Source organism: Oncorhynchus tshawytscha, linkage group LG13 (assembly GCF_018296145.1).
Source record: "Oncorhynchus tshawytscha isolate Ot180627B linkage group LG13, Otsh_v2.0, whole genome shotgun sequence".
NCBI classification, from domain to species: Eukaryota; Metazoa; Chordata; class Actinopteri; order Salmoniformes; family Salmonidae; genus Oncorhynchus; species Oncorhynchus tshawytscha.
The window spans coordinates 45,338,255-45,354,490 of NC_056441.1; the positions used below are offsets into that span (position 1 = coordinate 45,338,255).

The 16,236-nt window shown below is 41.4% G+C and overlaps 1 protein-coding gene across 2 annotated transcripts in view; it reads right to left on the reverse strand.

Moving 5' to 3' along the window:
• Nucleotides 1-2,036: 2,036 nt before the first annotated feature.
• The window catches only part of ostn (osteocrin), a 34,159-nt gene continuing 19,959 nt past the window's right edge, over nucleotides 2,037-16,236 (reverse strand). For both annotated transcript variants that reach the window (XM_024443454.2, XM_024443455.2), the window contains exons 2-5: nucleotides 7,103-7,201; nucleotides 5,638-5,858; nucleotides 2,895-3,013; nucleotides 2,037-2,429 (exon numbers count right to left, since the gene is read on the reverse strand). In XM_024443454.2, the coding sequence (XP_024299222.1) occupies nucleotides 2,929-3,013; nucleotides 5,638-5,858; nucleotides 7,103-7,201 (405 nt within the window). In that variant the 3' untranslated portion in view covers nucleotides 2,037-2,429; nucleotides 2,895-2,928. The remainder of the gene's footprint in view (nucleotides 2,430-2,894; nucleotides 3,014-5,637; nucleotides 5,859-7,102; nucleotides 7,202-16,236) is intronic.

Sequence of the window (16,236 nt, forward strand, 5' to 3'; positions counted from 1 at the left end):
TCGGAACTAGAAGCACAAGCATTTCGCTACACTCGCATTAACATCTGCTAACCATGTGTATGTGACAAATAAAATTTGATTTGAATGGTTTCAGAGGTCGAGGGTGTGGCAGAGGAACTGTATAGGCGGGAGAGGGCGTCAGGCTTCACATTCTTTGACCCTCAAGTTAACACTCGCAAGGCTGCAGGCCCAGACGGCATCCACAGTCGTGTCCTCGGAGCAAGCGCAGACCAGCAGGCTGGTGTGTACAGACATATTCAATCAATCCTTATCACAGTCTGCTGTCCCCACAAGCTTCAAGAGGGCCAGCATTGTTCCTATTCCCAAGAAAGCTAAGGTAACTGAGCTAAACGACTACCGCGACATAGCACTCACTTCCGTCATCATAAAGTGCTTTGAGAGACTAGTCAAGGACCATAGCACCTCCACTCTACCTGACACCCTAGACCCACCCCAATTTGCTTACTGCCCCAAGAGGTCCACAGACAACGCAATCGCAACCACACTGCACCCTGCCCTAACCCATCTGTACAAGAGGAATGTGAGAATGCTGTTCATCGACTACAGCTCAGCATTTAACACCACAGTACCCTCCAAACCCGTCTCGACCCCGCCCTGTGCAACTGGGTACTGGAATTCCTGACGGGCCTCCCCCAGGTGGTGAGAGTAGGTAACAACATCTCCACCCCGCTGATCCTCAACACTGGGGCCCCACAAGGGTGCGTTCTGAGCCCTCTCCTGTACTCCCTGTTCACCCACGACTGTGTGGCCATGCACGCCTACAACTCAATCATCAAGTTTGCGGACGACACTACAGTGGTAGGCTTGATTACCAACAACGACGAGACTGCCTACAGGGAGGAGGTGAGGGCCCTCGGAGTGTGGTGTCAGGAAAATAACCTCACACTCAACGTCAACAAAACAAAGGAGATGATCGTGGAAACTTCAGGAAACAGCAGAGGGAGCACCCCCCTATCCACATCGACGGGACAGTAGTGGAGAGGGTAGTAAGTTAAGTTCCTCGGCGTACACATCACGGACAAACTGAATTGGTCTACCCACACAGATAGCGTTGTGAAGAATGCGCAGCAATCGCCTCTTCAACCTCAGGAGGCTGAAGAAATGCGGCTTGTCACCAAAAGCACTCACAAACTTTTACAGATGCACAATCGAGAGCATCCTGTCGGGCTGTATCACCGCCTGGTATGGCAACTGCTCCGCCCACAACCGTAAGGCTCTCCAGAGGGTAGTGAGGTCTACACAACGCATCACCGGGGGCAAACTACCTGCCCTCCAGGACACCTACACCACCCGATGTCACAGGAAGGCCATAAAGATCATCAAGGACAACAACCACCCAAGCCACTGCCTGTTCACCCCGCTATCATCCAGAAGGCGAGGTCCGTACAGGTGCATCATAGCAGGGACCAAGAGACTGAAAAACAGCTTCTATCTCAAGGCCGTCAGACTGTTAAACAGCCATTACTAACATTGAGTGGCTGCTGCCAACATACTGACTCAACTTCAGCCACTTTAATAATGGAAATTGATTTTAAAAAATGTACCACTAGCCACTTTAAACAATGCCACTTAATATAATGTTCCCATACCCTACAATACTCATCTCATATGGAAATACTGTTGTGGAATTGTTAGGTTAGATTACTCGTTGGTTACTACTGCATTGTCGGAACTAGAAGCACAAGCATTTCGCTACACTTGCATTAACATCTGCTAACCATGTGTATGTGACAAATTCATTTGATTTGATTTGATTTTTTGATTTGAACACAGGGATAAATACACAGGGGAAAATAAGTGACACCTGGAGGGAGTGGAGACAATAATGAGGACAGGTGAAACTGATCAGGGTGTGACAGTCAATGTGCTTTCAACATTGTGAATTCAAATATAATCAATTTAACTTTACTCTGTCTTCTTAATTATGTGTGTAAACTGTACTGTCAGAAATGAGCAATCACAGTACCAACGCAAAGTTGTACCAATACATGAAAGTAAAACACTTGAGTCAGTTGTTGTCTTATAATCAGTTTTTAATGTCAAGGCCATTGCCACCCAGTCAGCCTTCAGTCAAAGTGAACAGACAGACCATGTGTGCATGTACTACAAACGAGCAAAAAAGGCAAGAGTGCCCACAGGCATTATGGGTAAATAGGTGTGTTGCTATGTTAGTGATGTGCTTTTTAGGACGTTGCCACACTGTATCCCCCCTCAGTATCACCACTGAGGAAGGGGAAAGGAAGTGGGGAGGAAGGGGGGGGGTATTTTACTTCACATCAGAACTTTAACGAGGAAGTGATTTGTGCCATGGTGTACGTATGTAGGGTGATGGGGGTTGGTAGGGCAAGAGGAATTGTCGTGGGGTGTTGATGTGCTTTCCATGCATCTTCTACCTGTGGTAGAATCCCCTGTGGAAAATTTAGAAAATAGACACAGATTACATTGAGTGGTCTTCAATGTCATGTCTTCAAAAAAATTGTTGTAAGAATAAGTTATATCTGGTCTGATCCACTGTAGAGTTACTGTATTTGTAGCTACGCTATGTATAAGAATGGACTTGTTTTTCCTGACCTTGTGACCTGCTTTTCCTTATTGCCCATTATTAGGGCCCAAATTTGTTCCTGGTCATGTCACAGGGCCCTATGTTATAAGTCATTCATATTACACTGTTGTGTACAGTATATAATGGTGTGCGGTAAAACTGGGTCTTGTTCATTAGGCACTAAACCGAAGGAAATAGATTGAAACAAAGAGGGTCTAACAAGACTTGTCCATTAAGAAACCCTATTTTTTCTGTTGCAATACTGTTTTAAAACGGTTGCATTCCCTAATGAACATGACACTGTGTACACCTCTGTGGGCTTGTCCTTTACCTGTCCAAGTAAGGGGATGGGTGGATGGGGGGGTCTACCCTCGGCTGCTAGGTAGACGGCCCACTCCGATCCGGTCGATAGGAACACTCACTCGCCTCCGTGGCAGTTCAACAACTTTCCTGTTGGGGGATATAAACCGTCACCATTTACCTTTCACTTATCCTATGGGCCTGGTGTTTCCCAGATACAGGTGAACTTAACTTCTTGGATATTAAGGGGCGCTCTTTTAATTTATGGATAAAAAAACGTGCCCGTTTTAAGCGCAATATTTTGTCACGAAAAGATGCTCGACTATGCATATAATTGGCAGCTTTGGAAAGAAAACACTCTAAGGTTTCCAAAACTGCAAAGATATTATCTGTGAGTGCCACAGAACTCATGCTACAGGCGAAACCAAGATGAAACTTCAACCAGGAAATGGGCAGAATTTTTGAAGCTCTATTTTCCATTGTCTCCTTATATGGCTGTGAATGCGCCTGAATGAGCCTGCCCTTTCTATCGTTTCTCCAAGGTGTCTGCAGCATTGTGACGTATTTGTAGGCATATCATTGGAAGATTGGCCATAAGAGACTACTTTTACCAGGGGTCCGCCCAGTGTCCTTTGTCTAAATTGGTGCGTAATCTACAAGCTGCACGCAGTCATCCAGTGATTGAGAGGAGAGAGGAGGCTTTCAACGAACGATATATCATGAAGAGATATGTGAAAAACACCTTGAGGATTGATTCTAAACAACGTTTACCATGTTTCAGTCGATATTATGGAGTTAATTTGGAAAAAAGTTCGGCGTTTTGAAGACTGAATTTTCGGGTTTTTTTGGTAGCCAAACGTGACGCACCAAACGGAGCAATTTCTCCTGAACAAATAATCTTTCAGGAAAAACTGAGCATTTGCTATCTAACTGAGTCTCCTCATTGAAAACATCTGAAGTTCTTCAAAGGTAATGATTTTATTTGAATGATTTTCTGTTTTTTGTGAAAATGTTGCCTGCTAATGCTAACGCTAAATGCTACTCTAGCTGCGCTAGCTGTTACACAAATGCTTGTTTTGGTATGGTTGAGAAGCATATTTTGAAAATCTAAGATGACAGTGTTGTTAACAAAAGGCTAAGCTTGAGAGCTAGCATATTAATTTAATTTCATTTGCGATTTTCATGAATAGTTAACGTTGCGTTATGGTAATGAGCTTGAGGCTGTATTCACGATCCCGGATCCGGGATGGCTCGACGCAAGAAGTTAACAAGTCCTGGACTAAAAAGCTCTTTGAATGGAGAATCTCCATTGAGAATGCTTTTCAGTCCTGGAATAAACATCATCTGTGTCTGGAAAACTGGCTGTATGTGTAACAGCCTAATCCTGGTGGTTATTTCAAATATGGTGGTGGTTATTTCAAATATGAATATTCTGTTTAGAACATGATTTAAATGTATCGTCAATCGAATTTGAATAAACTTGCAATTGAAAATAGATTTTAAATAAGTTTAATTTGTATTTACTGAATCAAAAACATTGAATACATTGCATTGCATGACCTGGTAAATAAAAAATAAAAAAGGAAAAACTCATTTGTGGTGAAACTGAAGCCAAATGTTCACATTGCGTGGACAATGATGTTCTTTCTAATTCTAATTGAATAATTTAATGCATATGAAAGTGTTGTTTCCCTTTGACATTTAGACTGCCATGCACTGAAATAGGAAGGTTGCTGTCCATTCTGTCCAGGGGTGTTATATCAGTAGTCATAATGCAACCTGTTTCCTCTGTTACGACAACGGCCGTCATCTGACATGGTGGTCTTATAACGCCGTCATGTTCATGTCACAGTGAAATGTCAAATAAAGTGGAACTCACGAATACAATATATGCATTTTCAACAAATGTTTTATTTGTAAATGTCCAGGAGGTAAACCTTTCACAGGTCTCAACATTTCTCATCGGTACAACTATGACTAAGGCACCAAGTCCATACAAATCAAATCATTTTAAATGCATGACTGATTTGACGGTGAAGCTCTGATAATTCATCATGACTTCATCATGGCACTAAATCTCACGCAGTTCATTCGCTTGGAAGAAACAGCAAAGCCTTTATTCCACGATGCACTTGCCAATCAAAAGCCTGTTTTGATCTTCAACCAATCAAATCTGCCTGTGTGTAAGCTACAACCAATTAAAGCGGCCAGTGTTTTGACCCTCGTCCAATCGAAATTGCCAGTGTTTGGGCTATGATAGAAAGATAAGATATGAAATACTGTATATAATATTGTTAAGTAATAAGTAAGAGAGAGAAGAGTTGGACTATTTACATTGACACCCCCCTGTCTCCATTTGTTTTGTACACTGCTGCTACTCACTGTTTATCATCTGTGCATAACTTCACCCCTACCTCCATGTACAAATTACCACAACTAACCTGTACCCCCACACACTGACTTGGTATCGGTACCCCCTGTATATAGCCTCGTTATTGTGTTACTTTTATTATTTTTTACTGTAGTTTATTTGGTAAATATTTTCTTAACTCTTCTTGAACTGCACTGTTGGTTAAGGGCTTGTAAGCATTTCACGTTAAGGTCCACACTTGTTACAAATAAAGTTATATTCTGTGTCCCGGGAAACTGCCCCTTTAACTATATGTGTGTAGGTCTATTCATGTATGTGCGTCAGGGTGGAGTACGGAAGTGCTTTACTGATGTCTTAATAAATAGCATCAAAAGTAGTCTCTCTCTAAGTGGTTAGTACCTACCTCTGCTTGGAGCCCTTAGGGTCCATGGTGCTGATGGAGAGGCGGTCCAGTGGAGTGTTGGACCCTGGGAAGCTCCTCTTCATCTTGGTCTCGATGACATCGTTCTCCAGGCGGTTCAGGTGGTCAAGTAGTAGTAACTTGGCCGTCAAAGCCCCTGCTGCCTTTTGTTCACTGGACCGGGCCTGCAGGCCTGACTCCTCCAGAACCACCGGGTCCAGGTACTACAACAACAGCAATAGGAAAACACAGAAAGTCAATAAGAACTTCTAACACTAGGTTGGAAGTAAAGAATGGGATAACATATTGAGGTCTAAAATAACCTTTACCACAAGGTCAAAGTGGATGGTTAATCAAGATAATGCGCTCATTAGCGTTAGCTGTCACACAAAATGTTTTTGCTTTGTGGTATACAAAAGATTTTGGCAATGAGGCCCTTTATTTACTTCCCCAGAGTCAGATGAACTTATGGATACCATTTTTGGATCTCTGCGTGCAGTTTGAAGGAAGTTGCTAACTAGCGCAGACAGACAGACAGACAGACAGACCGTCCCCCGTGTCCCCCCTCCCTTGTCCCTCTCTGACGTGGCTGTTGTTTCTGCCTCTCCTGGGAACAGCGCTGTGTGGTATTTATAGCTCAGCCCAGGCAGCGCCACAGAAGTGATGACAGACCGTCATTTCGTTCCACATAATCAGATCGGGGAGAGAAAATGTTCTGACCATCCCGATGAGAGACAGAATAACACAGCCACCACCATCCGTGGCCGTGCAGATACAGTACCTTCCCCAACTCTTCTGCCTGGACCTCCCTCACTCTGCGTGCATGCGTGTCCTCAATCATTGACTCACTCACTTACTAACAGCACTTACTCAGCTGGATCCAGGTTGCTCTTTGCGCCTTCCCCTTGGCCCTAACCCTTCACCCTTCAGTGTTTGTAGATCGGAAGGGTCTAGATAGTTATAAGCAGTGTAATGATGGAGCTTCCACCATATTACTTCCACCTTACAGATCTGCAAACAACGAAGATCAAGGACTAAGGGGAAGGGGGACGCTCCTCGCCTCAGCCAGTTTACTATCCTAGGGTGGGAACAAGGAGTACACCACAATTGGGTTCCAATAGGATTTGCCTTCTTTCAAATACCTTGAGTGTTAGCTTAAGCTTGCATGCCAGATTAACTTAGTTTGCACTTTTGGGACTATTCCGTACGTTTCATTGCCCCAAGCAAGCTCAATGAAGCACAGCTTGATACTATTTGAACACAAGTCTGGACTACACAGGTGTTAGGAGATTTCTATAATACTATTATATTATTATGTTCAGAGTCAGGGGTTCTTCCTGGTCAGGTCACTTGGCACCAGTTAGTTATACAGTAGTTACTGATACATGGAACTCATATGTGACCAGGTGAACCCATACACACACACACACACACACACACACACACACACATACTATCCTGATCTCACCTCTGGGCTCTCCTGGGTGAGGCGAAGGCAGTCTACGCTGCAGTGGAACAGAGTCACCGTCAGGAGACACGAGAGAAGCACACAACCGCACCCCAGCATCTGAAACACACACACACAGATCAGGATCAGACATACACATCTGTACTTTACAGTGTACAGAACATGAAATCAAAGCTATAACGTTGTAACATATTCATGAGTAACAATAATAGTTGTCACATACAATACACACTTTATACACATTTAAGCAGTATAACCCATACATAGTTCTCACTTTGTTTTTTTTATCGCTTTGGTGCAATTTTCAAAGGTATGTGGTACATTTTTACAAATCTCAAAACCGATCATCAAAAACGAAGTTGCTTCAAAACTAATTTCAAAACAAACAAAACGTCAGTCACTTTTTCACCAAACTTAATCAGTGTTCCACTTAGAAATACATGTTTCACATTGCAATACATCTTCATATAAAGTAATTGCCTTTCACAAGGCAATGCTCACGTTACTTTTGATATGATTCTTTCTTTTTGTTAAAACACATTGTAGTATTACTTAATCCGACTGCTCTTAATTGATGATCACTGAATCGTTTGGTAAACCTATAGATTTGACATGTAAACTAATTTGTCTACTACAGATTTTGAGAACTACATATTGAAAATGTAATTCTGTAAAGTAGAAACCTGAAAAGTACAATATACAGTAGAACCAATCAAGAGCTTGGACACACCTACTCATTCAAGGGTTTATCTTTATTTTTACTATTTTATACATTGTAGAATAAAAGTGAAGACATCAAAACAATAAAATAACACATATGGGATCATCTATCATCAATTAAAATATATTTTAGATTTTAGTTTCCTCAAATAGCCTTGATGACAGCTTTGCACACTCTTGGCATTCTCTCAACCAGCTTCACCTGGAATGCTTTTCTAACAGTCTTGAAGGAGTTCCCACATCAATGCTGAACATTTTGGTGGTTGCTTTTCCTTCACTCTGCAGTCCAGCTCATCCCAAACCATCTGAAATGGGTTGAGGTCATGTGATTGTGGAGGCCAAGTCATCTTATGCAGCACTCTCAATCTTGGTCAAATAGCCCTTACACAGCCTGGAGGTGTGTTAGGTCATTGTCCTGTTGAAAAATAAATGATAGTCCCACTAAGTGCAAACCAGATGGGATGGTGTATCGCTGCAGAATGCTGTGGTGGCCATGCTGGTTAAGTGTGCCTTGAATCCTAAATAAATCATAGACCCCTGTGACGTGTGCGCTGAGAGTCAGGAAGCAAGTTCAGGGAGTAAATGAACGAAACATGATACAAAACAAGAACCACGAATAACGTACAGGCATGAAACTGAAACAGAAACAATAACACCTGGGGAAGGAACCAAAGGGATTGACATACATAGGGAAGATAATCAGGGAGGTGATGGAGTCCAGGTGAGTCTGACACGGTGGTGTACTTAACGATGGTGACAGGAGTGCGCCATAACGAGCAGCCTGGAGACCTAGAGCGCCGTCGAGGGAGTATACGTGAAAACTCTGCCACAATCACACATGGAGAGATCATCCGTTCACCTACTCTGCGTCTCACAAAGACACAGCAGATCGAACCAAAAATCTCAAATATGGACTCAGAAATTGCAGCCCAAATAAAAGCTTCACAGTTAAAATAACAGACACATCTCAACATCAACTGTTCAGAGGAGACTGCGTGAATCCAGACCAAAGGACAGATTTCTACCGGTGTAATGTCTTTTGCTCGTGTTTCTTGCCAAGAGTGTGCAAATCTGTCATCAAGGCAAAGTGTGGCTACTGTGAAGAAACTCAAATATAACATATATTTTGATTTGTTTAACACTTTTCTGGTCACTACATGATTCCACGTGTTTTATTTCATAGTTTTGATGAAACTAGTAAAATAAAGAAAACCCTTGAATGAGTAGGTGTGTCCAAACTTTTGACTGGTACTGTATACACAAATGTACAGTACTACAATGATGATGACTACTTCAATTTTTTAAAATCTGATATTGACAAGATCCAATGTACTCTAACAAATAAAATCAATGTTTATTGGTCACATGAAACGGATTAGCAGATGTTACAGCAGGTGCAGCGAAATGCTTGTGTTTCCAGCTCCTACAGCGCAGTAATACCATATCAGTACAATGCAATACCAATACACAAATAATTCAGAAAGCCCAAAACAAGCAAGTAATGCATACCCTGTACAGTAAACATGTATCCAAAATCTTATGAACTGAATCACATACAGGACCACTACAATACATAAGTACAATACAATACTGTAATATACACCAGGGTTCCCGAAGTGGCGGCCTGCAGGCCAAATGGGGTTTTATTTGGCCTCCCAAGTACAAAAAAAGTATATGTTTTTTTGTTGGATATTCAGAACTGTAAAAAACACCAGGACATTTTGTGGTGGGGGGGTTCCACTCTAGGTTTCTTCCTAGGTTCTGGCCTTTCTAGGGAGTTTTTCCTAGCCCCGTGCTTCCACACCTGCATTGCTTGCTGTTTGGGGTTTTAGGCTGGGTTTCTGTACAGCACTTTGAGATATCAGCTGATGTAAGAAGGGCTTTAGAAATACATTTCATTTGCTTTGATTTGAAATCAGCTCCAGGTGATTTTAATTTTGGAAATCTGTTCTCACACATAATAGAGTGACGTGATTATATATAAATGTAAGCACAGTTTGAAATCATTATGTTTTCATCAAATGTTATTTCTGTTTGTGCTTCTTGCGATCAATTTGAAGTCCACAAATGATTTGCAATTATGTTCCAGCCCCCCCAACCATCCATAGTTGATGATCCCTGCAATACACGATTACAATATAGGTGGAAAATTAGCTCTACCACCCTCCTTCAGGCCATGGATGAGGCATGCAATGATTTCAATCCAGGTGCATAACCAATGAGGACATTTACTGCGATTTCGATGAGAACCTATGGCCAAATGCTCAAGACAGACTTGATGCCAACTAGTGCCTGCTAAAAATATTTTAGTTCATTTCTTTAATTTGATTACATTGGAAAGATGTTTTCAATGATCCCACGTTTGATCGAGGGATAGAAATTATGGACATTTAATGTTCAGTCAATTTTAATGGGTAGTGCAATTATATTGCCAATGTGAAAACAGTAGTGCACAGTAATTTATAGTACCGTATCATATCACATTCAAAGGGCAATTTTTAAACATGTATCTTACATGTTTTGCTATTGGATTAAGTGATTGTCAAATAACAATTTTATTTTGGTGATTAAACCAATGTAGTTATTACATTTCATTGTTAACTTATATTTTGGATCAATTGTTGTGTGGTGAAATATGTCAGCAAACAAAATGAATACACAATGAAAGGTTTTGAATGTAAGACTGACTACATTACAGGTGTTACCATTTTGGAGTTTTGTACTAAGTTTAAAAAATGTCCCACATACTTGTGAAAATAGTACCAAAGCGATAAAAAATACTAACACATTCACACACCAATTACGAAGTCAGTAGTGTTTCTGTGTGTGTGTGTGTGCGCGCGCGTGCGTGTGTGTGTGCGTGTGTGTGTGTGTGTGTGTACATACGTGCGTGTGTGTACTGTCTGTGTGTACCCCTCTCCAAGATGTCAGACGCAGAAACACTGTCCGTTTTGGGTTACTGCGATATAGAGCTTGGTATTTACCTTTACGCAGCCTCCATCTGTGAAAATACTGGGAGCTCGGCATGGCTCGCCGCCCTGAATGTGAGAATGGGGTGGATGTGGACCCTGACACACCTCATCCCTTCCCTTTACACAAACACATGACCACAGGATGTAACAGCCAACCCCAGTCTCCCCTAACCCTAGCCTGGATCAGTGACCAGGCTAGTCCCTCAGCTGACTCTACTGTGGAAAGAAGCACATCTTGTTGGGACTATAGGGGAGAGTGGGGACACAAGAAACAAGGGACCTCTGTAACAGGGTATGTACAAATAATCCCCGTTCTCCCCTAGTTCCCTATGGGTGACTTAGTTCCATATACACATGCCTACTGTCTGTCTGTGTCTCACCTATCCTGTATCACTGATATCTTAAGCTATTGGATAACACAGGGGTGGTGTCTCCTGGGACTTACATGGAGGTGGTTCCATCATCGGCCTGTTTGGTTTATCCTGCCCCCTTCTGATTACTATGTGTAATAACACCAGAACCATGATAATGCCACGACAATGCATTTGTGCTCCTGTTGTGAACTTCAGAATAGTTGTACATACGTACCAGGGTCTGGTGTCAATTTTATCTTAATTAAGTCAATTCAAGAACTGAAATTCCTATTGTAAATATGAAGATAATTTTTAATTAGAATTGGAATTTCAGTTTACTTTGTGAATGGACTGACTTCAGATAGAACTGACCAGAGCCTGATACTTAAGTTGTTTTAATAGTCGCTTATCTGTTATCATTTCATACTTCAAACTCTCACTAGAACACTCATTGGCCATGTCCAATTACCTGTACTTGCATTCAGAGCCATTCCTAGCCTTTTGGGGGCCCAAAGCGAGATTTTCTTGGTAAATTCCTGCAATTCTACAGATTAACCCGCAAGGCACAGAGAAAATGTTGTCCTCCGCTTCCTCTCTGTTTGATGCACTGGTGTGTGACTTGGCTGTGTGTTGCTTGTGTATTTGCCATTTCACTGGCTATGCTTGTTTCAGGAGGTGATTTGTGTGCTGTATTTGTGAATTCATTGTAGCTAAAAGCAAACTTTAAGAAAATTCCTGTCAAGAAGAGAGACATGTAAGCCCAACTAGGCAAGCTAGCCTAGCTAGTCTGTAGTTTAAACTGCAGGTCACTAACTCATGTTTTCAACGCTGCAGGAGCTGTGTTAATTTTGCTCTATTCTGGGACAATGTGGACCGTCTTGACATTCAATGTAGCAAATGTTTGTCTGCAGAGGACTACAGGGGTGAAGTGGCTACTCTTAGCAAACAAGTAGCGAACTAACACATGCTACTGGTGAATGCATGCCCACCTACTTTCTCTGTCTCTTCTACTCCAGTATCTGGATGCCACTCTGAGCTGGTGGGAGTGTATGTGTTTTTATTAGGGATCCCCATTAGCTATTGCCAAGGCAGCAGCTACTATTCCTGGGGTCCAAACACATTAAGGCACTTACATTTCATATAAAACAGAATGTAAAATAGTACATCATATCATGTATGATGCTACAAGCTTGGCAGACCTGTATTTGGGGAGTTTCTCCCATTCTTCTCTGCAGGCCCTCTCAAGCTCTGTCAGGTTGGATGAGGAGCGTTGCTGCATAGCTATTTCCAGGTCTCTCCAGAGATGTTTGATTGGGTTCAAGTCCGGGCTCTGGCTGGGCCGCTCAAGGAAATTCAGAGACTTGTCTCGAAGCCACTCCTGCGTTGTCTTGGCTGTGTGTTTAGGGTCAGTGTCCTGTTGAAAGGTCAACCTTTGCCCCAGTCTGAGGTCCTGAGTGCTCTGGAGCAGGCTTTCATCAAAGATCTCTCTGTACTTTGCTCCGTTCATCTTTTCCTCGATCCAGCCTAGTCTCCCAGACCCTGCCGCGGAAAAACATCCCCACAGCATATTGCTGCCACCAACATGCTTCACCGCAGGGATGGTGCCAGGTTTCCTCCAGACGTGACGCTTGACATTCAGGCCAGAGAGTTCAATCTTGGTTTCATCAGACCAGAGAATCTTGCTTCTCATTGTCTGAGAGTCTTTAGGTGCCTTTTGGCAAACTCCAAGCGGGCTGTCATGTGACTTTTACTGAGAAGTGACTTCCATCTGGTCACTCTACCATGAAGGCCTGATTGGTGGAGTGCTGTAGAGATGGTTAGAGACCCTCTGGAAAGTTCTCCCATCTAAACAGAAGAACTCTGGAGCTCTGTCAGAGTGACCATGGGGTTCTTGGTCACCTCCCTGACCAAGGCCTAACTCCCCCGATTGCTCAGTGTGGCTGGGCAGCCAGCTCTAGGGAGAGTCTTGGTGGTTCCAAACTTCTTCCATTTAAGAATCATGGAGGCCACTATGTTCTCGGGGACTTTCAGTGCTACAGAACATTATTGTTACCTTTTCCCAGATCTGTGCCGCGACACAATTCTCCTCGGAGCTCTAACGTAACAAAATGTGGGAAATGTGAGGAGGCCTGAATACTTTGAGTTCCCCAAAACATTATTACACCACTACATATCTACAATACAAAGTGTATTTGTATTTAATATGGATCCCCATTAGCTGCTGCCAGGCCAGCAGTTACTAGTCCTGGGGTCCATCAAAATTAAGGAAGATATCAAATATTTATTTCAACATTACAATATATTCACATTAGATTTCACAATATATTAAGTGTGTTTCTTCAGGCCCTTAGTCTGCCACTACATATCTACAACCCAAAATCCATGTTAGCATGTCTTTGCATGCACGTGTCGGTGCCTGTCTGTGTCTCATAACAGTACCCGCTGTTCCATAAGGTGTATTTTTACCTGTTTTAAAAATATAATTCTACTACTTGCATTAGTTACCTGATGTGGAATAGAGTTCTATGTAGTCAATGGCTCTACAGTTGAAGTCTGAAGTTTACATTCACCTTAGCCAAATACATTTAAACTCAGTTTTTCACAAATCCTGACATTTAATCCTAGTAAAAATTCCCTGTTTTAGGTAAATTAGGATCACCACTTTATTTTAAGAATGTGAAATGTCAGAATGTGAAATGTCTTTCATCACATTCCCAGTGGCTCCGAAGTTAACATACACTCAATTAGTATTTGGTAGCATTGCCTTTAAAATTTTTAACTTGGGTCAAACATTTTGAGAAGCCTTCCACAAGCTTCCCACAATAAGTTGGGTGAATTTTGGCCCATTCATCCTGACAGAGCTGGTGTAACTGAGTCAGGTTTGTAGGCCTCCTTGCTCGCACACGCTTTTTCAGTTCTGCCCACACATTTTCTATAGGATTGAGGTCAGGGCTTTGTGATGTCCACTCCAATACCTCAACTTTGTTGTCCTTAAGCCATTTTGCCACAACTTTGGAAGTATGCTTGGGGTCATTGTCCATTTGGAAGACCCATTTGCAACCAAGCTTTAACTTCCTGACTGATGTCTTGAGATGTTGCTTCAATATATGCACATAATTTTCCTCCCTCATGATGCCATCTATTTTGTAACGTGCACCAGCTCTGTTCTTAGGCTTGCCACCCTCCCCCTTTTTCCTCCAAACATAACAATGGTCATTATGGCCAAACAGTTATATTTTTGTTTCATCAGACCAGTGGACATTTCTCCAAAAAGTACCATCTTTGTCCCCATGTGCAGTTGCAAACCATAGTCTGTATTTTCAATGGAGGTTTTGGAAAAATAGCTTCTTTCTTGCTGAGCGGCCTTTCAGGTTATGTCGATATAGGACTTGTTTTACTGTAGACATAGATACTTTTGTACCCGTTTACTTCAGAATCTCCACAAAGTCCCTTGCTGTTGTTCTGGGATTGATTTGCATTTTTCAAACCAGAGTACGTTCATCTGTAGGAGACAGAACGCGTCTCCTTCCAGAGCGGTATGACGGCTGCGTGGTCCCATGGTGTTTATACTTGCGTACGATTGTTTGTACAGATGAACGTGGTACCTTCAAGTGTTTGGAAATTGCTTTTCTCATGATGTCAAGCAAAGAGACCCTGAGTTTGAAGGTAGGCCTTGAAATACATCCACAGGTACACCTCCAAATGACTCAAATTATGTCAATTAGGTGTCAACAAGGCAACGCTTCCAAATACTATTTGAGTGTATAAACTTCTGACCCACTGGGAATGTGATGAAATAAATTAAAGCTGAAATAAATCATTCTCTCTACTATTATTCTGACATTTCACATTCTTAAAATAAAGTGGTGATCCTAACTGACCTAAGACAGGGAATTTTTACTAGGATTAAATGTCAGGAATTGTAAAAAAACGGAGTTGTATGGAGCTGTATGTAAACTTCCGACTTCAACTGTAGATGGTAATGGAAACTGTACTATAGAGGTACAAAATAGGTTAGATGAAAAACAAAAATAAATGGAGGTACTTATGCAAGAACGATGAAGTGTAATGTATTAAAAAAATATAGCAAATTGGATGGAAAATGGTGTTGGAAAATGGTAAAAAGGCACAACATTTTTCTTGAATCTTCAACATAGAAAAGCTAACAAAAGTAATTTACAGAAACTTGTTACAAATGATGGAGTCATCAATGATTCACCAAACTATATTTTGAAAGAGGAAGCAAAATATTTTTAGCATGTTTTCTTTTCAGTCTCCTCCATTTCCACTGAATGATGTTAACTGTGTGAATTTCTTTCCTAATAATAATAATAATAATAATAAGAATATTAATGTAAAATTGACAAATTTACAGAAAGACCTGTGTGAAGGCCAACTTACAGAAGAGGAAGTTTGAGGCAATAAAATATTTTCAGTCTGGAAAAACCCCAGTGCTGAAGGTATGCCAGTAGAGGTATATCAGACCTTTTTTGATGTACTCAAAGATTGATTATTAGCATGTAAGTACTCAACAAGAAGGTCTGATTTCATTACTGCTAAAACAGGACCCAGGTGGTAGGTATAAAGATCCAGTCCATTTAAAATATTGGAGGCCTTTTACGCTTCAATGTTGTGATGCGAAAATCCTGGCAAAGTGCATAGCAAATATAATAAAAAAGTTTTTTCCATATACTCTTCATCCAGATCACAGGTTTTTTACATGGACGTTAAATTAGAGATAATATACGACAATTATTTGAAACAATTGAACATTATGAAACATCAAAGATACCAAGCCTAATCTTCATAGCAGATTTGGAAAAGTTGTTTGATAAAGTACAGCTAGAATGTATATATTAATTCCTGGATTACTTTAATTTCAGTGACTCTCTTATACAATGAGTTAAAGTTATGTAAAATAGTAAATAATGGTTACTTCTCAGAAAGTATAGAGCCTTTAAAAGGAGTATAACAAGACTGTCCATTGTCTCCAAATGTATTTGTTATGGCCATTGAAATGCTCGCTATTAAAATTTGATCCAACAAGAACATCAAGGGGTTAGAAACCCAGGGCATAAAAACAAAAGTG